The following is a 23,633-nucleotide window of genomic DNA, read 5'->3' on the forward strand; positions in this document are numbered from 1 at the left end:
ATGTTGATGCAACAAGAAACCTAGGACAGAAATCTTAAAGGAAGCATACGGAGCCACTTTCTATGAAGTGCTGCTGTCCTGGTTTGAGGTGAGGAAGTGCATTAACTTGAACAACTGGAAGCTGATTCGTGTCCTGAGTGTGAAAAAAGAACTGTGCTTTATGCCAGCTGCCATCTTCAATCTGAAATACACACAGAGAAGAGTATTAGAGTCAAAATATGATCTTCAAAACACACATGAAAATTGTGCTTAAAGAGTGAAAGAGAAGTAGTACACAGAAAGATTTCTTCTCTCAGTGCTCCTAAAGAAACTGTGTAATTTAACAAATGCCATTTCTGAAGCCTGAATTTTCATTTTGAGGGTAGCTGTTTCTAAATTTTCCTGGAGGACCTCTCTATTTCTGTGCTGATGTCTCTGCAGTGTCTTGATACAGTCTCAAAATACATGAGACACAATGCAAACAGCAAGCATAGATACCCTGAATCACTGCAATCGCTTTTACCCTTGAAGAGATGGTGAATTCAGTATATAAAGGGTGGCATATGCAGAGCTATGTAAAGAAGCAAGCTTTAAGGGATGTGAATCTAAATGGTTATTTATTTGCAACAGGTTAGTAATGTCTAAACAGTACCTCTGTCATGGCTTTATAAAGTGGTGCTAAAAGGTATTTACCATGCATTCATCCAGGAGCACTTTAGGTTCAAGTAGGGCATTTGCTTTAAATATTTGACCGTTCCATCCTTTGAAGGTAACTGATGTCTTCCGGCCACCTGCTTTATTTAATCCCCATATCGGTGTGTTTAGACAATGGACTGTGATGCTGTGGGTTGCTTCTGAGCTCAGTAAATGAAGGAAGTTCATCTGCACTTTTCCAACACCGAACTCCAGCTAATTTTCGGTGGAGAGAAGAGCATTGTTAGACTTACAGCTGGACTGTGCTGAACAGCCACAGCAACATCAAGTGCCATGGACATGTAAATGTGCTGTTCAGGCATGGGAGGGTGTATACGTGTTTATATACATTGGGGTCAGTGCCAAAGAGCAGGATTTGCATTCCTCAGCAGAGAAGTTAGGTTCTGTTACAGTCATTGCTATAAACAGAAGCTTTCATAGGACATTTTCAAAGCTTAAATATAAACATTTGCTGATGCTTACAACACTGCTGAAGCACAGCTGGTCAGAAAACAGTATTTTTAAATAAGGAAACTGAAACAAATGCTTTTCTGATTCAAACAAAGATATTATCAGCAGCAGCATTTTAACTGAAGCCACATCACTCGGCTGTTTAGTCTTCTTAGATCACAGGTTCTGGCAATACTGATAATCCACTACAAATGCAAAAGTTTGTAAGTATACTTTGATTTTAGACAGAAAACATAGTAACTTATTATTCAAGAGGAATTTCTCCAAGACTATTTCATATTCAGGGATCTTCCAAATGTATGAGTATATATGTGAATTTCACAGTATTTCTGAAGCTCTTCAATGACTACAGTGTACATACAGAACTTCACAAACAAAATTTGTATTCCCAAGAGTTCAAGAACTACATGTAAAGATGAGCATGAACTAATGATGTACAAAAAACTAGTCCCTCCCTAATGGCATTTAAAATGCCTAAGTGTTGGAAAGTAGTAATAATTTCCATCCTTTCTATTGTGACAACTTCAGCATCTCTATGCTTAGGTTCCCTGAGTGATGAGGTACTAATAGAGCTTAGAAGTATTTCAGGCTTATTTTTATGCCTTGTGTAAGAAAGTGTAAAGCTGAACAAAGTAATTCTAGGAGTATAGGTGAGTAGATGAACACAGTGAGAATTACTAACACATACAGTCTCCAGAAAAATCTGTAACTTCTGTACCAGAATATATAACACATGTCCTTCCACAAAGATATACAATAATGCCCCCATGAAATCTAACACTTTTTAATGAGTTAAGTAAATAAGCACGCATTTGTTTAGAGTTCAAGCACAGACACTGTCTCTAGAAGCAATGTACCTTTGTCACAGACAGTGGCGTTAAACATGTCTGACCACCTGCAGTGAAGTTGCAGAAAACTTCAATGGCATCAGAAGGGCATCCAATATTTGGGTCAATCCAGTATTTTCCTATTAGTATATAATTCCAGACAGAAAATAAAACCAAAATTTACTTACTACTAAGCAATTTGCTAAAATATTCAAACTTCTTGGCAAATACTACATTTGTTATCACCATACCTTCACAGGGGAATGAAAGAAAAGGAACATGAAAATGTTTTCACAATTAAAATTATACTTATAACAGATACTGAGAAAAATTACCATAATAAACCACTTCTGATTGCACAATTACACTAACATTACAGCTTCTAATTGGAAGGTTTTTTATTTGAAGTATTGATTCAGGCACTTCTGAGATACAATGACTGTCAGTGTATCTGACAGTGGTAATGTATGGTATGCAATTTTCTCATTAGGAATCTAGAATCTGGTCCACACAAAATTCATTGCAAAATCAGCTATAAATATTTGGAAAACCTGGAATCACAAAATTGCATTTTCAAATTTTCTGGATACATCTGTCTACTGATAGATATAATCTGTCTAATATTTACATAGTATTAGATGGCTACATACTTCCACCTATAAAATTCAGTAATTTTATTTTAAAAATGAAATAAATATAGTTATGATAGGCAAACTGCAAGAGAATACCATAAAAGAAGAAGAAAACCATTAAATCTATCAGATCAGAATTTTAATGTAGAAAGCAACATTTGGAAGCAACACCTTTTCAAGGTACTTGTGTGAAAGTGGGCACTTACCATCTGACACTTTACGTTCACAATTAAGCAAATCCCTGCAGATGCGTGCTGGGTTATCCCGTGTGCCAAGAGGGTTCTTGATGCTGTGCAGTAAATTGCTAAGGTAGTGGAGCGTTTTGAAAATCTCTGTACTGTGATCTAGTAAAGTTACTTCAGTATTCTGGTATTTCTGCCAAGGGCCATTAGCAAATGTGTTACCACAAAAAAGTGTCACAACAACAGTATATGCAGTAAGAGTTAAGTGTCAAATGGCCATTGAATAGCCAGAAAGAATCAAAGTGTTTATATGAATGCAATCAGCCATGTAGAACAACATAAGGGTAACATGTCCCAATTAACAAATTAGGACACTTCATTCAAATTGTTGGAGCAGTGATGTTAAGGTTTAGGTTATGCAAATTTGTCATTATGATATATTGACATAGAATATGGATACAAGGAAAGAAAAGAAAAATTGGTGCACTTTAAAAGTAAACTTAGAGGTTTCAGATTTTAAACAGTAAAATCTAAGGCTCAGAGTAAAAAATGGATGCAAATTTATTTGACTTCACCTATGTAAGGGATTTTCTTGCAACCAATGCACATATATGTCAATATTTTTTTTAATCAAACCCTAAGTACCACTATTGTGGACTGTGTCTGAACAGATACAGTCCTCTATCTGTGACAGTCAGTAATTTACATTACCACCAATCATGACAAAAGGTACAAGTCCCACTGCTTCTCTTAATTTCATTTCAACTATATCCTAGCATTTTTCATTACACTGTATAATTACTTGCTGTCCATTATTAATTTAAACTAAGTCTTTGAAAAGAAACCCTGTTATATGCTCAAAGAATAAAATTACAATTGCATTCCCTGTATGATAATGTAAATACATTTAAATATATACCTCCATCTGCAAGGCAGCATTTGACTCAAACAAAGCTTGAACAGCAGCATTGAGATCCACTTGTTTCTAAAAAACAGGTGTTTCCGAATATAAAAAGATAAACAAGAATATACAAAAGTGCAGGTGATAAATTCTTTGAGCAGTGGAACAAGCAATACATTTGAAGAGGATTCTGTTATTTTCATTTCAATAAAGCACCGTTTTGTAGGTTAGGGTTGTTACAGAATTTACCCTTGGTCCTGGTGGTCCAGGTGGTCCCTGGAGAATGAGAAAAAACAGATATTAGGTGCTTCACATCTTCATACATTGCAATCAAAATGGAAAAATACAGGCACAGTTTTTTATGCACTTACAGGTGGCCCAGGCTGGCCCTGCCGCCCCTGAGGGCCCTAGAAGAAATGGAGATAGAATGTAACAGTCATACATTAAAATCTCTAGTTTTACATTTATGTATTTATTAAATCACAAAAATGTCCCAATGTGTATAAGGAAGAAGGTGTAGTACCAGTTGTGGTAAAGTTGTAGATTATTAGTTACTATTGTTAAAGCACTGTGCTCTACATGTGAATATTCATGTTGGAATTGCTGTGTTGTCTGGTTCCTTGTTTCTTCAATTACTTCTGATATGAAGGGAACAGTAAAAGTCATAGGAAGTATTAAATATATAATGTGCTATACATTGTGTCAGGGTTATATGTATGCTGACAACAGAAGTACTAGAAGGGGTAAATAATCACAAAAACGCGGTAAATAATGTTATCAGTAACTGCAAAAACTAACCGATCCACTTTAATCCATGAGTATATGCCAGGCTTTTATCAAGAGTGTCAATTTTCAGCCAGAACATGTTATGTTCACTGTTTTACAGAAATGGCAGACTTCCTTTTTATTCAAGACATTATGCCCTTATTTTCTCATTGTAAGTGGCACCATTTCAGTGTGTAGGATTGTTGCAGAGGAAAGGAGGAGAAGGAACTGCTTTTCCCTAGCTTACAGTACCTACAATGCATGTAAACCTGAGTTTTCGGCTGCTTTAGGATTGAACATGGACCTAATACAATAAACTCATCTGAATTATTCTTTCTTTAATCAACTATTCACATTAAGCTGGAAAGGTTGTGAACATTTTTTAATATACAATGACACCTGTGTCTCTGTTAGAGTCTTATCTTCAAGCTCTGTATACTCAAAGCTTCTAGAAGCTATTGTAACAAACAATGGCACAAATGATGACAAGGAAAAGAATTGGTGGCAGTGCCTTTAGAAGAGAAAAAAAAAAAAAAGGAATGAAAGGCATGGGCTAGATCTGCACCTTAAATTACTAAAAACCTTTCAACACAGCTAAGTCAATTTAAGCAGAACATTCTTTTGTCAGTGCTGCTTGTACCAATTACTTGAGCACAATAAGCTCTTCCAGCAAAAGCCCTCATGCGTCAGTATGGTCATGCTAGTACTAAATCTCTGCCAAAAGAGAAATAATCTGATGTGGCATGGTCATGCTGACAAATGTTGTGAAACTGATCTAGTCAAGTAGGAATTAAGTTGTAAATCACTTGATATAGAGTAATAAGAAGCGTTTATGCTGTGAGATTTCGCAGCAAGCAAGATCTGTGTGTCACTTCATGCTACAACTGCTGAACTTGGGATGTGCTCAAGCTGCCAAAAGCAAGGGCAGTCTGGAAGTGGTTAAAGAAAGACCAGATTCACTCTAATATTAATTAGTGTGTATTTAAAAAAAAAAAAAAGGGGGGATCTCAAACCAGATAGGAGCAATGTACCTCAGTCACCCAGGCTGCAAATTTATCAGTTCTTAGGCCCTAAGGCAGAACATGTGGTAGTGCATGGAATGCCTCTGCCAGGGGTTACAGTGACAGCTGCACAACTGAAGTATGTCTGCACATCACCTGCCCTGGCCATGCCAGAGGTCCTCAGGTGCTGGATTATAAAAGATGTGAAAAGTGGGGGCCACCATATAATTCCACTCACCAGCTCTATGCAAAGGCTATGTTGATGGACTGTAAATGGCTTTGAGGCAAGATCCAGGTCTTGTATGTGTTCTTTGGAGAATAGAGGAAATGCAAAACTGAAGCAATTCCTGGATGTTTAGACAGGTGATTTTCTGATACTTAACCAAGAAGTCCTTAATAAGATAAGGACCATGGATTGTAATTATTGTGAGCTTTTCAACCAATACATCCTGACCCTATTTATTTATGTTTCATCCACCTGCATGTATAGAAGGGACTGGAAGCTATCTTTTAAGTAGATATTTAATGATTAACATCTTTATAAAATATGTTAATCATTAATGTTGGAAAATGGAAATAAAAGAACAAGTAATTTTAGCATATGTAGTACTAAACAGTATGGATATCCCTGTGGGTTCTCTGTCAAGTAACTAGCTTTCTTTACTTTCCTGAGTTTGATTATTGCCCAGCTTGAAATTTTCTTTGAAATCCTATTACTATTAAATACACATAAAAGATTTGTTGCTATTCATTATTATAAAACTGATCCAAGTTTATACAAGATACATTCACTATTTTGGCATTGTTCCTCAGCTGTTGCAAACCAATTTGGTTTCACAGAGCCATACTGATGTATGCCAGCTGGGAAGGCTGACTCTACATTTAATCAATCAGGTCCAGTCCTGAGGTGCTGTTAGACTGCTCCAGGATACCTTCAGTCTCATGTGAATATATTACTGGCCCGTCTGATCATGCTTGGCCAATTATGTTTAGTATAAAATAAAAGTGTGAAAAAATCTTGAGAAACAAATCTGCTATTGTAAGGACACATTGTTTATCTTGGTTCAGGACTTAAATTTGCAAATACCAAATCAAGGAAAGGTACAAAGTCTTCATCAGGTTGTCCCTAAGTAACCACTGCTCTCGGATGAATAGATGTCCTTGTTCTGAATGCTGAGATTTAGACATTCCAGTATATTTTTTAGATGACTGAATGCTTCAGTTAATGTTCTGTGTTCTTGGCATGTGTCATCATTTTAAGACTCAAGAAGTCTTGGGACAAGAGCAGTTCAAATTTACAGTGGTTTCTGAAATAGAACTGAATGTTTTAAAAATAAAAAACCTGCACTGTTCCAATGAGTTCCAAAGGTATTTTGTAAAACAGGAATGTAATTTGTCTTGATCCACTGTCTCCTTGCCAGTAAAACCCATGGGAAAAAAAAAAAGAGGTAAACACTGAACGCTATTTATTAACCACTTTGTGGAATATCACATTTCTTAAATGCATTAAAACTTCAGAGAGCTATAGCAATTATCTTTACAAATCTTTAAAATATAAAGGTACTGCACAGAGTAGGGATTTTACCACAGTTCTTTCTTTCTGCTACAGAGCAGAAAAACAAGGCTAAATTACACTTTTAATTAACTAAGTTAATGGCTAAATGTTTTACTGGAATGTACCGGATTACTTTTACAAATCTACTTAATTTAACCTTTGGTCGCGTTAGAATTAAAGTGAGAAAAGTGTAATCCCAGTTCATAAAAACAAAAGCAGAGACCAAACCAGTTAGTTTCAGTGAATTGTTTAATTCTTTAATCACTCCATTTGATTGAACAGAAGTTCAAAGGCCAAAATCCCAATCTTTTACTAATGCTGAGGCCCTGATTTTACATACAATAGTCCATACACTTAACTTAGAAAGCATGAGCAATCCCAAGAACATTCATATTTTCTAAGAATTTTTAGATTCTTGAAGAGAGTATTTTTAACAAAGAATGTGTGCTTCACCACTGGCCTCAATAAAAAGACATGATTTTATATTCCATGTTTTTCTGGGGATAAAAGGACATTTCTTTCTAGTAATGAACTCTGTAACCCTGACAGACTAAAAAATATAACTAAATATACAACAAAAAGGTTAAAATCTATGTAATTCTAGGAAGAATGCCAATATAAATTTTAAAGGTATAAATTAAAGCTCAGAATACACAGTTGGATGAAAAAAATTTGGTCTCCTTTAGCTGGAAATAAATCCCTTTCTTGGGGAAAAGTAATGCCACTGTATATGATTTAAAATTAAACCTCCTTCTTCTGAAGACAGCCTTACTAGATTAACTCATCTTGATGAATTCAAGAACTTATTTAGAAAATAACTTCTTAAACACCACCACCAATAATGGGAACAGATGTTTCTTGTTATTTTAAGGAATTTTTTTTAAGGACTGTTTCTGGAAAATTTTTTAAATGTCAGCATTTTTAGCTCCTTGCTGTCATAACAATTCTTATGAACAAACAGTAGAAAAAGACAGCTAAGATGGATAACAGCAAACTGAGAAACTAGTTTTCCTCTTATTCTGAGATAGCAATTGCATCAAGAGCATTAGAATCAAAGAGGAGAATTCTCCAAGACACAGACAAGAAGCTTCATTCCAAGCTTTAGCTCTTTAAAGTGTTTTGAATATTTCAGATTTATTTTTCAACACTTTCATAAGGCAGTTTGATTGAATTTTTTGGAGGTGGCTGCTAAAAGCAAAATACAATAAGTGAAACTAAATTTTAAGTGAGATGGGGTAAAAGGCAGGGTAAGAGAAACAGGAAAAAGATCGCATCTCATTACTGGAAAAGGAACTAATTATACATCTGTCATAGAAGGTAATATCATAGTTACCAACTTTTTGTTCGTAATTGCTGTAAATATGATAACTTAATGACTTTTTACACAGCCATAATTAACCTAATTAACCAGAAATTTTACTGCCTCTAAAACAAATTTTCTATTAAATCCAACAGTCATGAATGTATCGCGACTCTTGCTGAAAAAACCTCATAACTCATCAGTGCTGCCAATAGTTCCTACAGTTGGAATACATTGCATGGCCACCCACCCGCAGGCCTAGGCTTGTTCTGAACTTCTCTCTTTCTAGACAAGAAGATACAGATCTATGAACATGGGCATGCTGTGAGGCACATCTTTTACGACAAATGTGACACGAGATTTTCCTTTTAGATCTGAACACGGACAGATTTGGAGTCTGTGACTGCTGTATGACCATATGGCCCAGCAGCTCACACCCACTGGGCATATCTGCATAAGCCAACTTGAACAAGAAGGTCAGACTTCTAACCAAGGCCATCAGCTTCCTTGGGCAGTGCTCTCCAGGAGCACAACACAACTGCCTGGCATTCAGAGTACGCATGAGTACATTCAGCATAACACAGAAATAGATTTTACAAGGCCCAAAGAATGAAAGCACAGAAGTTGTTTCATCTTACCATTTCACCCCTCATGCCCTTTTCACCTCTTGGTCCCTGTAAGAAAGAGCAGCTGTTAATCTGATATGCTTTCTAGATGCCAAAGACTGAAATAAGCAGATTAATATCCATGAGAATTATACTGCTCACATGAAAAGTCCAGTCTCATCTGTGGAAGTATTTACAGCTCTGTACTACTATTTTCCTGTACTACTAGAAAATTAAATTAGTTGAACACATCTTGTAATTCTTATATGTGGAAAGATATGTTCTTCAGCTTGCAACTGTGTTTCTCTCAGTAATTTTAACCCTGTTGTCCGTTGATCAGCTGTGTTCTCCACAATTTCATCCACATTCAATACATCAGTGCTTCTCCATCTTTAAAGAACAAAAATTAATACTCTCCTTCACTGAAGAAATCCATTCACCACATATATGTTTTTATGATGTTATTAGTTCTACTCTCATAATCAGATTAGACACTATTTTTCTCTCCCTATTTTTGGCTGATTTTTCCGCTTGAATTGTGTTCCCAAGGATGGCAACAATCTTTAAACTCTTCTCTGGAAAAATTTTGCATCTTGATGGTTGCATTTCATAAAACATAGTAGTAGTCTTCAACTAAAATGCTTTCTTGATGATAATGGCAAACTTTTACATTCAATAAGAAGTCTATTAAAAGCCTTCATACAAGTGTGCACAACTGTAAAGTTTTTCTCCTCAGTGCAATTGGAAAGAAGAGAGCAAGACAAAGTACTGATTTTTCCAACAAGTGGAAAGAATTACAGAAGGAACATTCCCCTTCTTTATATTTCACTTCCAAATATTTGCATTTATTACTTTTATTGTATATTTACTATTTTTTATTATTATTTTAATTTTTAGACATTCTCATTTATTCCAAGTCTACTTGATCAGGCAGAGGAATCTTCATGGTACAAAGATCTTCTAAAACTGCCTTGCATGGTTGAGTGGTCTGGAGACATGGGTCACAGGGCTCTTGTGCAAGTCAAATCTGGCCCTGGTACTGTGAGTGTGACAAGAGATGGAAACAGGAATAAGGGCAGAGCTCCCCCAGTGCAGGGAACCTGAGGTGCATTGAAAGTTGTCAGAGAGGCCACCACGATGTTTGAGTTGTATCAGGGACCTCATCCATCAGCCTCTGGAACAGCCTTACAAGGGCTCATTGGGCACTCCCAGAGTGTCTGGAGAGGCACTCTGCCCCAGTACACCCCACAGGAAATAAACTATATTGAAACTGAGTGTGGATACTCTCTAGGAACATCTCAGACTAAAAGCTGAGAAAGAATATCCAGGTGCTAATTACTGTGTGCTGTTTTACACCTTGACTTGCCCACTGCCCCTGTACACATGCCCTCTGCATGCTGTACTTAGGCAGAAGGCCATCGCAATTACTTTTTTGTCACTGTTTTTTGTCATCTTTTTCTTGTTTGTATTACAGATGCTGGAGTCACATAAGTTAACTTACCAGCACGATATAACAAGGGAGGCCCTTGTTAGTTGCTATTTGCAAACAGAACAATAAGGTTGCTAGCTGAAAAACAAGATGATTAAACAAGAGAGTAGTGAAATAAATGAATAATGCAGAAATGAAGGGAAACTTACAGGTCTGCCAGTTGGGCCTACTATGCCTTCTTGACCAACAGGGCCAATATATCCCTGAAAAAAAGCAAAGAATTTATTAGTTCACTATGTTTCCAAAATAAAGAAAATCCTCATGACACATCCTGGTTTAAAGCTGCTCAGCACACAGGCCTGTCAAATATCCAAAAGATCATGGTGGTACTCTCTAATGTGAATGCACATTACAACAAAATCAGTGAGGTAAGTATTTTATTAATTTGTAATAGTTGTGCTTGGAAAGCCCCCCCACATTCTTTAATGTGAAAACTGATACACTAAAAAGAGTGTAAACTTAAGTGCTCTGATTACAAAAGACCACATAGCCATTGAGCTACAACTAGCTCCATCTTCTTATTACTGCTCACAAGGACTCTTGTAAGGGTGCCAGTAAGTGCTGCTAAAATGCCACTTTTCAGATCCATTTCACTTAGAGCAAACTGCTCATGTCCAGTCTTGATCTCATATAGAAATGTTTAGAAAAACAGCTATTAGAACAGTCCCCTAAAGCTGCTGCTATGCATCTGGTTAACTGAACAAACTCAGTTTTGCGATGTTTTGAAAGGCAGTAGTGAGGGAACATGTTGTAGTAAGGCTTCCTCATACTTCAGCCTTTCACACTGGATGCCACAGAGGGTGCACAAAATGCTAAAGATGTTTCTTCATTTTTTGGTGAGTAGCAAAGCAGAATGTCATGAAGAATAAGCTAGTGAAGGTTAGGAACATTTTAGAGAAAAACAAAATGTTCATTAAGAAAAGACTCCCTATTGATCACTGAGCACCACTGTGTCTTACTGCAGGCAAAGTTTGATCCCTATTTTTCTTTTGCTGTAAAATGTAGTTACACAATCAGCAGTTTTACCAGTAAGAAGAATGTTAACTCCAGTAGACAAAGAAATACAAAGTCATAAGATTACACTAAGAGACTCACACTTAGTCACTAGAGCTTGCTTTTTTTTTTCAAGGTTAAGGGCCCAGCTCTGTTTGTGTGCCTGTAAGTATGATGTAACCAGAGCAGTGTTGCAGTACAAGCAAAGGGCAGCTAGACTCAGACAGAAAGGTTTGCTTAGAGACTTCTGGCCCTATTAATGAGAAAATAAGATGATTCTCTAAGTTAAAAACATGTCCCACTTGCAAAAACTCATCCTAACAATCTCCTTCATGCAGTGAAGCACTTACAGCTTGGCCTGTTGGACCTTTTGGGCCCAGAATTCCAAATAAGCCAATGTCCCCTGCAGGACCCTGAAAATGCAAAGGAACACTTTAATCAAACATGGACATTATCTACCCACTTGTTTCAAGATCTTGTAATCAGTTAAAGTAAGATAATTTCTAAGAGCAGTAACAGTGAAAATACCAAGCCCACTGACCCAGAATGTTTGTCCTTAGACAGGGAGTACACAGTTCTGCCTACCATGTCCCAACAGTTCAGAGATATTTTGAACAAATTAGTGTTAAAGCTGATTAATTCTATGCTTTCATAATGTTCTCACTCTGTAAATAGCTTACAATCTAAGAGGAAAAAAAGCACATACTTTTGGACCTGGGAATCCTTGAAACCCCATTAAACCTTGATCTCCATCTTCTCCCTGTAATAGGAGCAGGCATCCTTACCATTAGTTCATGTTGCTAACTCTCAGAATACTCGTTTTTCATCAACCACGGTGATTACGTACAATCTGTCCTTTCAGTCCACTGTCTCCTGCAGCTCCTTGGTCACCTTGTGAGCCTGGAAGGCCTCTTTTGCCTCGCTTTCCTGGATGACCTGGAAGCCCTTTCTCACCCTGTCAGTAAGAAGAAAATATATCTTTTATTACAATTACGGAAGTTACAGATGTAAATACAGGTTTCCAGTCAGAAGCATGAAACATACTTTCTCCTTAAGAAATAGACTTACTCCATTCATTTTATTTCCCTCAGGAAAATAATTAAACATACACTAAAATGCAAGTGTGACTTGACTGCTCCTTGAATTGAACACACAAAACCCATACATGTTGGATCAATTCTAGCATATCTCCCAGTGTAAGCAGTAAAATTCATAAAAATAAATACAGAACAGACAGGTTAAAACTAATTTTTAAAAATAATCCTCTGAGCAAGACACAGTGTACTTGTCAAACTCCCTGCTGTTAGATTAAAAATCTACATTGATTCAAATGGAAGCTAGACAAGTTCCTGCAAGAGAAATCTTTTGAGGACTATCAAATACACAGAAGACATGTCTAGCTCAGAGATTACTGAGTTGCAATAAAGGTTGTGAATATACAGGTTTCATGCTTTGTGCTTATGCTCTTTCCCAGGTTCCACCTTCGTGTCATTGGCTTGAGTCAGCATGTGCCTTATTAATGCTGATTCTCTATTATATGTGGCAACAATTTCCCCTCAACCCATCTATTCCTTGCCTTTTTCAGCTTACAGGCACATCTGAGCAGGAACTACCTCCTCCAGTTCACTGTCTAGGTAAAGTAGTAAAATTCAGAATGGAGGCACTGGCAATAAACACTGCAAATAATGAATACAGATTATACTAAAATATATTCATGAAATGATAACAAAGACGGTATTTCCAGTTTGCAAATAACTTAAGGTTTCAAAAAATGGCTTACCAATAAAACCTCACAAAGAAAATCAGTTTAGGTAAAAATCATGATTGTAGATAAAAACTTCTCTTCTGAATGAAGAAAATGATCTGTAATATTTTCATTGTTTGCTTGTTTTAAAACTCAAATGAGTCTAATTAATATGAGGATATGCTGATACCAGGTACCTGGAACTGCCTGGAAAATGGAGCACACTCAGATTTATTTCTTTCTGAAAGGGCTGAACAAAAACAATTTAAGTCCTGTGATAAATGGACATCCCAGAAACACTTATTAGCCTCTAAACCTGGGACTTAGGATTGAAGTTATGGCAACACTCTGCTACTAGATTGCTTAGGTATTTAAATCATCCCAACCGTTCCAGTAGCTACAGAAGTTTAGAAATAAAAGTTAGGAAACATCTGACCCTGAAGCTGGAGTGAATAAACACAAAGTGTTTTCATGGCTTCTGGAGTTAGGAATAGCATTCAGATGGATGAGATCTCTGTTTTCAAATTACAGTTTATGAAAATGCGGTAAACACAACTTGTAGTCATACCCTTCAAATAAGACTTGATATCTGTTGCTCACACAATTAACAGTTCCACAACCACCAAATGCAGCATGCAGAATAAGCATTATCAGCAGAACTGTACTTAAACAACTAGATCCTATGTTTGTACCTACCTTTAGTCCGGGTGCTCCCATGGGCCCTGGCATGCCTGGCAATCCCCTGGGACCTCGAGCTCCAGGATAACCTGCCAGACCTGGTACGCCTGAGTTTCCTTTATTGCCCTTAACAAATTGAAAATAATGGTTTCCAATTAGAACAGCCAAGCATGTATGTTCAATGTATGCTGAAACAGAAAAATAACAAAATCAGTCAAAACCACTTAATGCTTTCTGTATATATGGACACACAATAATAGTACGTCAAAATAAATTGAAAGACAATGATCAGCAGTATCACGTGGATTTCTGGTAATATTCCAAAAGTAAAAGGCTGAAAATTGTTTGAACTTCACCGTATTAGTTTTTTAGGAAGAAGTAGCTCCACATGAAACAGACTAAGACTACCTTCCCAAAGAAATATTCAAAATTCAACATGTTTATTTATAAGGATCAGGCATATTGGTGATACTAATATGGCTGTGTACACTCTGTAAAGATTCACATGCAATAACATTACCAGATGAAGAAAGATCAGAACATTTGCTATGAAAATGTATGAGAACATAAACCTACCAACAAAAGCAACTATTTTAAATGAAAAAATATATTAGTGAGTACATGGAGTTAAGCCACTTTCGACAGGTTAAAAAATACAAAATGGAAATTTGCTACCATATGAATGAATATATCTCTGATATCACTTAATAGAAAGAGAAGCATATGGAAATCTTCCTTATTTCCTCTGACATTCAGTTAGGCACTCATAGGAATAAAAGGGTTGTATAAACCACAGTTTTTGTATTAAATGTGGGCTTTTGAATATGATGATGTGGCTTATAGATTAATGGTCTGATAAACTGATATATGAAAAGTTCTGCTCTTTTTATTCATTGTGGCAAAAATCAGTTATAAGCCTCCCTTCAACACAAACTGTAAGGGGGTTATGGAGTTGTCTTAAAGATGATTGTATGACATTTTCAGTGGAAAGGCAAAAATGTAAAAATTCTTTGGGGTGATTCTTCTAAATCCAGCTCCAAAGAATTTTAAGAATTTGGAAGAAGTTCATGACCTGAGAGAGGAGAGGCTTGAGTGGGGTGCACCTGCCCCCTACGGGTAACTTGTTTAATTTTCTCTTTTTTCAACCAGATTGGAAATTTATACCTGAAAAAACAGTGCCTCATTCAGCATCTTGACTAATTCCTAACACCAAATCTGACTTGGCAATAACTATTACTGGTCCATCTGAGTAGAACTATTGAGAAATTCATACTGGAAATCAAAGTGATCAGACTTTCAATGACGAGAGCTACTCAAGGAATCTTCTCCCGGTCTCTGGAGGGACTAATCAAAGAGCTGTCTCACAACTCCCAGAGGCAGCAGGTCACCACATTTGGCCCACAGCAAAGAATGCTCTTAGATACCTCATATACCAGTTACTCTATTTCACTGGTTTTAGACAAAACTTCATAATTATTTAGGTAGGGAGACACAGGTTACAAATACAAAGTCAATAAGGAAAATGTGAGATTCTCAGACCTTAAGAGGAAACAGTCTCAGGCTCATTTTCACGAACAGAATTGTGCAGCCTCTCTAAGAGATGACTTGGACATAGCTGAAGTTACTACTATTATATACCAATGAAACTGTTCTTACAGAACACTTCCCTGATGCTAACTTGATATCTTGCCTGGATTATCAGGAGCAAAAGAGATAGAAAACAAACAAACAAATGGTCTAATTTTCAAGATACTCATGGAACTGAGAATGGTCTCTTCTTTTTAAATACCTTAACCCTGGAAAATCTATAATGCAAAATGACATAGAGAAAATGTGGAAAGCAGCTTACCTTCGGGCCACGCTCTCCTGACAGCCCAGTCTTGCCAGGGTTCCCAGGAACACCTTCTGGTCCAGGGTACCCAACTGCTCCTTTCTTCCCTGGTGGCCCTAGTTTTCCCTTGAATAAAGTTCAAATAAAATATAGCACTATGGTCTCTTTTCATCTTCACCCTCTCATAGTTAGGTTTCAGTCACAGTATTTCCTAAACCCTACATAGCAGCAGACCCAGGGATATGAATGACTAGTCACAGAGGGAGCTCTGAGTTAGCATGTTTGGTTTAGAATTTTCCTGGTTTAACCTTAGACTTGCTCTATCATGGGATCTGAGCAACTTCAGCTGAAATCATGGGACTGACTCCTTTGTGTGGCAGGCCTGGAAGATTCCTGAGAGTGTCAAATTTTAAACAGAAGTGAGGAAAACTGATAAAGTCATCTGTTTATCCCTGAAAAAACTCAACCATATGCATATTCAGCCTTTATTTTACTAAACACTCAGTACTGAACTTTCACAAATTTATGCTGTTCAAATTTGAAAGTATCAAAAATACAAATTTATAATATGGCAAGTTTGCAGTAACTGTTGCTATACTTGCACCAAAATGTCTCATGTCACATCCAAAAGAGGAACATTGATTACTTACCTTAAAATTATTTCCCTTTAGACTGACATACATGTCTTAAAAAGCTTGCAGTTCTGCACTAATCTCTCCAGAAATGCCATTTCTCAGAAATGTAAAATGTTCTAATTACAACACATTTTGCCTGAAAAGGTATAGGTAACTCCAGCCATATAGAATATAAGAAGCATGCCATCCTAATCTTATTGCTAACTTCTGGTTGCTTAAGTATCTTCATTTGGGATGCGCTTTGAAACTTCCCCAAATTCTAGTTTTATTGTCTTCTCCTCACTTCTCTGTGTTTTGCTTTCCTTCTTTTCCTTTGCCTGCTGAATGATCCCTGCAGTCCTCCAAAAGAAAATGCCGAGTATTTACAAAGGGCACACAGTTCCTTGTCTTCAAAAGGCTCCTCTTGCACTCTGCCCAGCAGGTACAAGCTCTGTACAACAGCTGCATTTCTCCAGTTACTGACAATGTTTTCATGTGAGGTAGTAAAAGTTATTTACAATATGTGCTTGTGTGGCATTATTTATTAGGCCACCAAAATAACCTTGTGCATTTTGTTCTTCATTATGTTTACAGAACACCTACTGCTTCCTGCTCTGTTTTCTCCCTCAGGGAAAGGAGCATGCAAGTCAGCTCCTCTGGAGTAACTCAAGAAAAAACATTAAAAATTTCAGCTCAGGGCAAACAAGAGAAACAAATAAACCTCAAGGCATTTACCATATGTATCCATCATGGACATAGGGATCCAAGCTTCTGTAGGCTGCAGTGGAGCAAAGAACTGATGGGGTCAGAAGTGAACACAAGTACAGTTCTGTGCAATATAATGTGATAACTTCCAAATGGACTCCAAAAATTATCTAATTAAATAACTTTATGAGTGGTAAGGACCTTGTTGTTAGTTGTGTGTCACTTCCATGTGCTGAGTAAGTGAATATAATTCAGTATCATTTAACAAAATTTCAAAAATTATGAATATTCAAAAATGACAGGGGGTCCTTTACACTTCCTGGTTCTTTAGAGTCAACAGAAGACCTTCTGGTACTCCTGGCATGATTCAATTTTGGTTTTATTAGTTAGTATTTTCTTTGTTTTACAATCTGAAAATAGGCTGTAGAATTTTTTTACTTACAGGAATTCCAGCTTTGCCTGCTTGACCTGTTGCTCCTTTCTTCCCTGTGGGTCCCTAGAAGTTACAAATACTGGTGAACTGACAAATGCCTTAAACTCAATCCCTTAAGAAGACTGAGGATTGTTCCCCTCTAGTACTCATGTTCACATTGCCTGGCTTTGGACCAGATTATTCACATTTCTGGAGACAGCAGAAGGCTTTTCCAGTAAAAGCAAATACATTTTTGGCAGAATTGTGTAGTGTTTTTCCCTTTTGTAAATTAGTTTTTAAAATTTTTCCAACAATAAGCATAAAATGTTTTTCATCCTGAATCTGGTAATTTTTTCTGTATCAGCCACCCCTCTGTGAGGAAGTACACTTTTACAGCATTTCCTGTACTCTTCAAAAGGGAAGTCATGAAAAGTAGGCAATGTAAATGCACTGAATGTCTGTGGAAGAGAATACTAGAAAACAATAGTTTCACATATCACAGATGTAAACGTTAGTTTTTTTCTAAGATGTACACAAAAGAAAATTTGCTTCAAACCAGACTTTTTTTTTCATCTTGACCAATCTAGAAATTGGTAGTCTAAGAAAGCTGAGCAGGTAACATTCTTGTAAATGGTTTAGTGACACAGGAGATCATGCACCAAGGGAGAAAAGCTCAGAATGGGTCAATAGCTTCTCAGAGAACTCTGATATAGGATAGTCTCCACAGAACATAAAGATCTATAGCATTAATTTTATCCACCTAAAAGAGACAACTACTGAGGAACAGGGACAAGAATAACACTTGTTAGCATAGAACAAGTAGAAAAAATTTTCCAAGATTTTCCAGACTAAGTATTTCAAACACACTTCTTAAAGCATGCTGCAAAAGGACACAATGTGGAGTAAAGTGAAAAAGCTTGGGTTATTATAAGTCTAAATGTTTTATAATTATGTAAATATGATAAAACCAGCAAAATGTTGTTCTATTGCTCAATTTAATGCCATTTTTGTTTAGAATGCAATAAAAAGGTCCACCAGTCAGAACTGGAATATGCATATTTGAATAACTTAATGTTTTTTCCATTAGGATTTCTGGATGCATATGAAGTAAACCCAGATGATTCACCATTGCAGTTTATGGGATTAGCTTCACAAGGCTTGATATAGCAACAACAGCAATGCCACTGGAGTTAAGACCACATAAATGTTCCCACTACTTACATTTTTGTGGAAATCTTTAAGCCCTTATGGGTTGCTCCATGGTGGAGCATTGGTTCCACATTTGTAAATGGCAGTATTGATCTGAGGAGTATTTGCAAAATAAAGAAAACATTCTCCAAGAGGTATTGCTGATTTTGTCCTGGGATCTGAGTAGTTTGTCAAAAGCAGTGTATCCCAGTTCACAGCTAGAGTACATGATGGCAACATCTTCAAATGGCCTTTCCTTTCTGTTCCGCCCCAGTTCTAGTCAACTACAGATTCTTGTAGCTATCTACAACATTTTGAAACTCTAACAGAGTTGATTTATGGAACATCTCAGACATATAATCTCATTTAAATTGCAATGGTAATTGGTATTTTTAGAAATATTTACCTTAATCTTTTGAAATCTCAAAAGCCAGTGACATTCAGTCCACAGGAAGAACATAAACACTTTTGGCCATTTTCTGCACATCACCAAGACAAACTAATATTTCCAAAGAAAACCATTTGGTCTTTGATCTTTGTCATTATTTGCTCTGTCATTATTGCTCTAGTATTCTGTAGCAAATTCCTTATTCCCAGGCCTCTGAAAACTCAGTGCAGTGCAGTACCAGGAGGCTTCATTTACAGATCAGAGAAGCAAAATCCCAGTTGGCCTCCAATGCTATTTTGTAGCAAGAAACTCCACTTCAGGGAATAATTAAATATCACTCAAATGTTTCCAAAAGAGCCTCTCATAATGCTCAATATCACTCCAAAGTAAAACTACTTACCTATCAAACCCCACATATTTACTAACCAAGATCATTATGCAATATTTCATTTTATGGTTGGTTTTTTTTTTTTTTTTTTTTTTTTTTTTTTTTTTTTTTTTTTTTTTTTTGGTCCCTGCAGGTATGAAAAGGAAACCCAAACACTCAGTTTTAGCCTTATGGAACAGTTTTCCAAAGATAGCCAGCGAACAACAAAACCCTACAAATTCCAATTAAGTGCAGTTTTAGTTTAGTTTTTTCTACTTACTTCTGAACCTCTTTCTCCTTTTGGTCCCTGCTCTCCCAATTCACCTGGCTCTCCCTTTGAAAAGAACATGCATTAAATAAATGAAAAGAATCATTTGAATTCAAATGAAAACATATTTTCAACAGTCAATAGAGAAATCTCAATTGTTTGAAACACTTACTGGAGGCCCTTGTTGTCCAATAGGTCCCCTAAGCCCTGGAAGACCTATATGACCCTGTGAAGGAGAAAAATACAACATATTGCAACACAGGTAACTCAGGCTGCCCTGCTCAGTGAGCTATAGACTTCCTTGTAAAGCCCATCCTGGGAGATGCTGGATGGACCCAGATTCATTGACATGACCTAGGCAAAGTGTGGTCAGATCTCCGAGATCAAACTCTACAAAGCTTTTATTCTTTACATTCTCTACTTCAAGCTGCAAGTGGGAATTACATATTGTTTAAACATTTCTGCACTTCTGTAAGCACAGATTTGGTTCATTTATTTATTACTATGTCTGTGTGTATTACTGTGCAACTTGGATATTCTGGGTCAAGGACTGTCTCTCTTGTATTTCAGTGAACTGCATCAGTGATAAGCATGAGTTACCATCGAAATTTTTATGTGCTGAAAGATTATAATTCATGAATAATTTTTAGGATTAAATTTACAATAAGTAGTGCTTAAATTTCAGAGAAAAATGTTAATACTGTATTAAGGAAACATAGAACTTCTGACCCCATCAGTTCTATATTTTAAACTAATACAGTTTGGGTTAAAAGTAACGTTTTGAGATCATTTATGGAACCCTCTTTCTCCTGCAAGGCCAGCTAAAAATGACTATCCAGGACTATGTCTAGTCAAGTTTTCAAGTATTTCCACAGATAGAGACTCTACAACCTCCCAGAGCAGCCTGTTCTGGTGCTCAGTCATCCTCACAGTAAAAAAAAAAAAAAAGCCATTTCAAAAGGAATTTCATGTGTTTCAGTTTCTGCCCTTTGCCTCTTGTCCTGTAACTGGAGACTATTGAGACAAGTTGTCTAATTCATCTTAATTTCCTCCCATCAGGTATTTATACACACTAAGGTCACTGAAGTCTTCTCCAGCTGAGGAGTTGCAGCTCCTATGTCTCCAAAAGGAAGATGCTCCAACACGTTCCAAGAGTGCATCAGCGCAGTGAGTGACCAGCACGTGCATGTCTGCACACTTGGGAGGGAAGATGACACTTCTGCTGCATTACTCCACATGTCTGCATAGCATACCATGTTCAAACAAAAAGACTAAAACCCAAAATGTATTACCTTGTAGCCCTCATCACCAGGTTCTCCTCTGTCTCCATGTTCACCACTTCGACCCTAGAGAGCAAACCAGAGTAAAATGTAACAGATGAACTGAATATAATGCTGCAGTGAAATATGAACAGAAAGCTGGGGTTTCTCTCAAAACAGACTAACTGCTGAGAGGGAACTGAGGAATACACACGTAAAAGTTAGTTAGGCTAAAGAAATAAACATGATATTTTTCTAAACAGAATGCACTGCAGTCAGACAGTAGCCACAGTCTAATTTTTTTGTTACTGAAGACTAGAAGCTAAAAGATAAATATTACATGGGGCTTAATGAAACAGGATGGAGGATTGACCTCAGTGAAACGTCTCCAGATTTATACTTATATAAAAATAAATATTATTAATTTACAATCTGAATGGATACATGAAGTGACTCGGGTTTCAAGACATGCAAGGGAAACTCTCTTACGGCTTCTATAAGACAACCCATGAAAAATTGGATTCTTTTCTGAAACAACTTGCTCTACTCAAAATCTGCTTTAATTTTGAAGTTTGTCCTAATAATTTTGACAGGTTGATAAATGCTGCAGAAATGCACTCCACATATGAATTTAGTATGAAAATGGTTACAAAATGCAGTTCTCTAAATCAGTTGAATTAGTTCGCAGTGATTATGAAATAAGTCAAAACATATTATTGATTAGTAAAGCAATTAAGTATAACTCAGGGTAAACAGAGAGGGTAAAATTATTTTCTAAAATGTGCTGATCTAAACACAGACTAATGTCATTACTGGGGCACAGACTAGGAAAATAGGGGGCACAGATGGTTAAGCAGGAAAGAGAACACAACAGCATTTTCAGAGAGAGATTACTCATTAAAGGACCATCATTCTATATTTTTGTACTGATAAAGCTTCAAATGCATTGGCTCTTGTCTTGGGATGCACTAGTATAATTTTTTTGAGAAAGAAAGACCTACTGGTTCACCTATGGGCCCAGGTAGTCCAGTGACTGTATTGTCTTCGCCTGGGTAACCCTAAACCAAAGATAAGTATTAAAAAATGTTAACTTGGAAGTTCAACTTCATCTACCATGCACATAAGTTCAAATGCTAATAAAGAGCAGAGAAGACATTGTACAGATGCTAAAAGAAAATATGATTCTTATGGTTTAATATACTGGATATGGTAACTCCATTTTAACATTCACCTAAATGTCCCAAAGACATTTAAGACTTAAAAAAGCTGAACATTTGCTTTATTCTAACAGGCAGCTATAGGAAAAAAAAATTAATTGAACAACATCCATGTAATTGTGTCTTTATTTAATAAAAAAAGGATAAACAAGACATATGGCAAAGGGAAAAAAAAGAAAATTTCTTCCACTATTTTGAGAAATACACTTAATATAAAGAAAAACAAGACTACAGGAGACTCCAACAGTAAGTCTGAAGTCTATTAAAATTTAAATATGAAATAACTGCCATCCAAGTTAATAAACAAAAGATTATCTATTCCAGATGATACTATCAATAGTAATGCAAAGAGAATCACATTTTAAATACGATTAAGGACTTCTACAGTCTGTCAAAGTGATTTTTCAGAAGTGACCAAGCAACCTAGACACCTACCTCTCAACAAATTAGTTTTCAGTTTCTTAAATTATATCAAAACCTATTTATAACATCAACCACTAAATGCCTATTCAGAGTATTTGTTGCAAAACTTGCTCTAGATTGTAGCTCTGTGTCAAGGGCAACACAAAGTGAATCCATGTACCTGCCTTCTTGGGGTCACATGGGTTTCAGTGAGCACACAAATCTGTTTTCAGGCTTTGAGACTTGAGAGAACAACAGTAAATTTGACACTAAAATAGCAGCACTGAGGCCACATCCTGTCGCTAACATTTTATATTAACCACAGACATTTGTCCATCCTAGCTGGACTTTCAGGCAAATCTGTGGGTGTACTCACAGGCTCAGAGTTAAGTAAATATTTAGCTGGTTCTGCACTGATTATTTTTGTCAGCAGTGCTGCTAAGGGCAGTGGTGCTGTCTGATACAATAGCCTGTGTTCTGTACAATGGGTACCTTGTGTTTTAAAACCTCAAACATTTTAATGGTATGATTTGGGACTCCATCTCAAAATGACCCATTTCCTCACTTTGCATTTCTTTTCATAGTCTTTGACAACACCAACAAATACTGCAAATGGTGACTTTTGTTGCTTGCTGTGGAAAACAGTGGGTGTGCAGTAACATTTTCTCCATTTACAATTTCACAAAACAGACCAGTAAAACTCATGTTCTTACCTTTTCTCCTTTGGGGCCTGGGGGCCCTGAGGGCCCAGGAGGACCCTGGTGACCCTAAAGAAGCAAACCAAACAGGAATTATTTTAAAACAAATAATTCAAGAAATAATTAATTCCAAAATTTATTTTAGCTACTTGCTGCATTTCTTTTTCTGTTTGCAAATTACTCTAAATCATGTTATGACAACAAAATCAATGCCAGAAAATGGACTGTGTACAGGAAAAACTCTACGAACATTGGGAAATTACATCTTCTGATCAGGCTTAATGCATCTGATGGGAGCTGGGCTGGTTCTTGTTTGAAGGTTTGGGTCAGTGATGGGTGTTTGTGTTTGGAAAAGAAACTGGATAGTCTGCTTTGTAAGAGGATGACTCAATCCCTCTATGATGATTTTCACAGCTATTTTTCAGTGAAAGCCACAGTAACTTTATGTCCTTCAGCTAACCCCACTCAA

At 36.6% G+C, this 23,633-nt stretch overlaps 1 protein-coding gene across 1 annotated transcript in view; it reads right to left on the reverse strand.

The window, feature by feature from the left end:
- COL24A1 (collagen type XXIV alpha 1 chain) overlaps window positions 1–23,633 on the reverse strand; it is a 122,456-nt gene continuing 98,823 nt past the window's right edge. Inside the window, exons 41-60 of the mRNA XM_066325158.1 lie at window positions 23,180–23,233; window positions 21,849–21,905; window positions 20,881–20,934; window positions 19,761–19,814; window positions 19,601–19,654; window positions 17,408–17,461; window positions 15,665–15,772; window positions 13,834–13,941; window positions 12,241–12,348; window positions 12,100–12,153; window positions 11,744–11,806; window positions 10,550–10,603; window positions 8,945–8,980; window positions 4,057–4,092; window positions 3,935–3,961; window positions 3,704–3,769; window positions 2,809–2,977; window positions 2,001–2,110; window positions 673–888; window positions 1–181 (exon numbers count right to left, since the gene is read on the reverse strand). Of these exons, the coding sequence (XP_066181255.1) occupies window positions 35–181; window positions 673–888; window positions 2,001–2,110; window positions 2,809–2,977; window positions 3,704–3,769; window positions 3,935–3,961; window positions 4,057–4,092; window positions 8,945–8,980; window positions 10,550–10,603; window positions 11,744–11,806; window positions 12,100–12,153; window positions 12,241–12,348; window positions 13,834–13,941; window positions 15,665–15,772; window positions 17,408–17,461; window positions 19,601–19,654; window positions 19,761–19,814; window positions 20,881–20,934; window positions 21,849–21,905; window positions 23,180–23,233 (1,629 nt within the window). The 3' untranslated portion in view covers window positions 1–34. The remainder of the gene's footprint in view (window positions 182–672; window positions 889–2,000; window positions 2,111–2,808; window positions 2,978–3,703; window positions 3,770–3,934; window positions 3,962–4,056; window positions 4,093–8,944; window positions 8,981–10,549; window positions 10,604–11,743; window positions 11,807–12,099; window positions 12,154–12,240; window positions 12,349–13,833; window positions 13,942–15,664; window positions 15,773–17,407; window positions 17,462–19,600; window positions 19,655–19,760; window positions 19,815–20,880; window positions 20,935–21,848; window positions 21,906–23,179; window positions 23,234–23,633) is intronic.

This window comes from Sylvia atricapilla, chromosome 9, assembly GCF_009819655.1.
Source record: "Sylvia atricapilla isolate bSylAtr1 chromosome 9, bSylAtr1.pri, whole genome shotgun sequence".
Taxonomy (NCBI): domain Eukaryota; kingdom Metazoa; phylum Chordata; class Aves; order Passeriformes; family Sylviidae; genus Sylvia; species Sylvia atricapilla.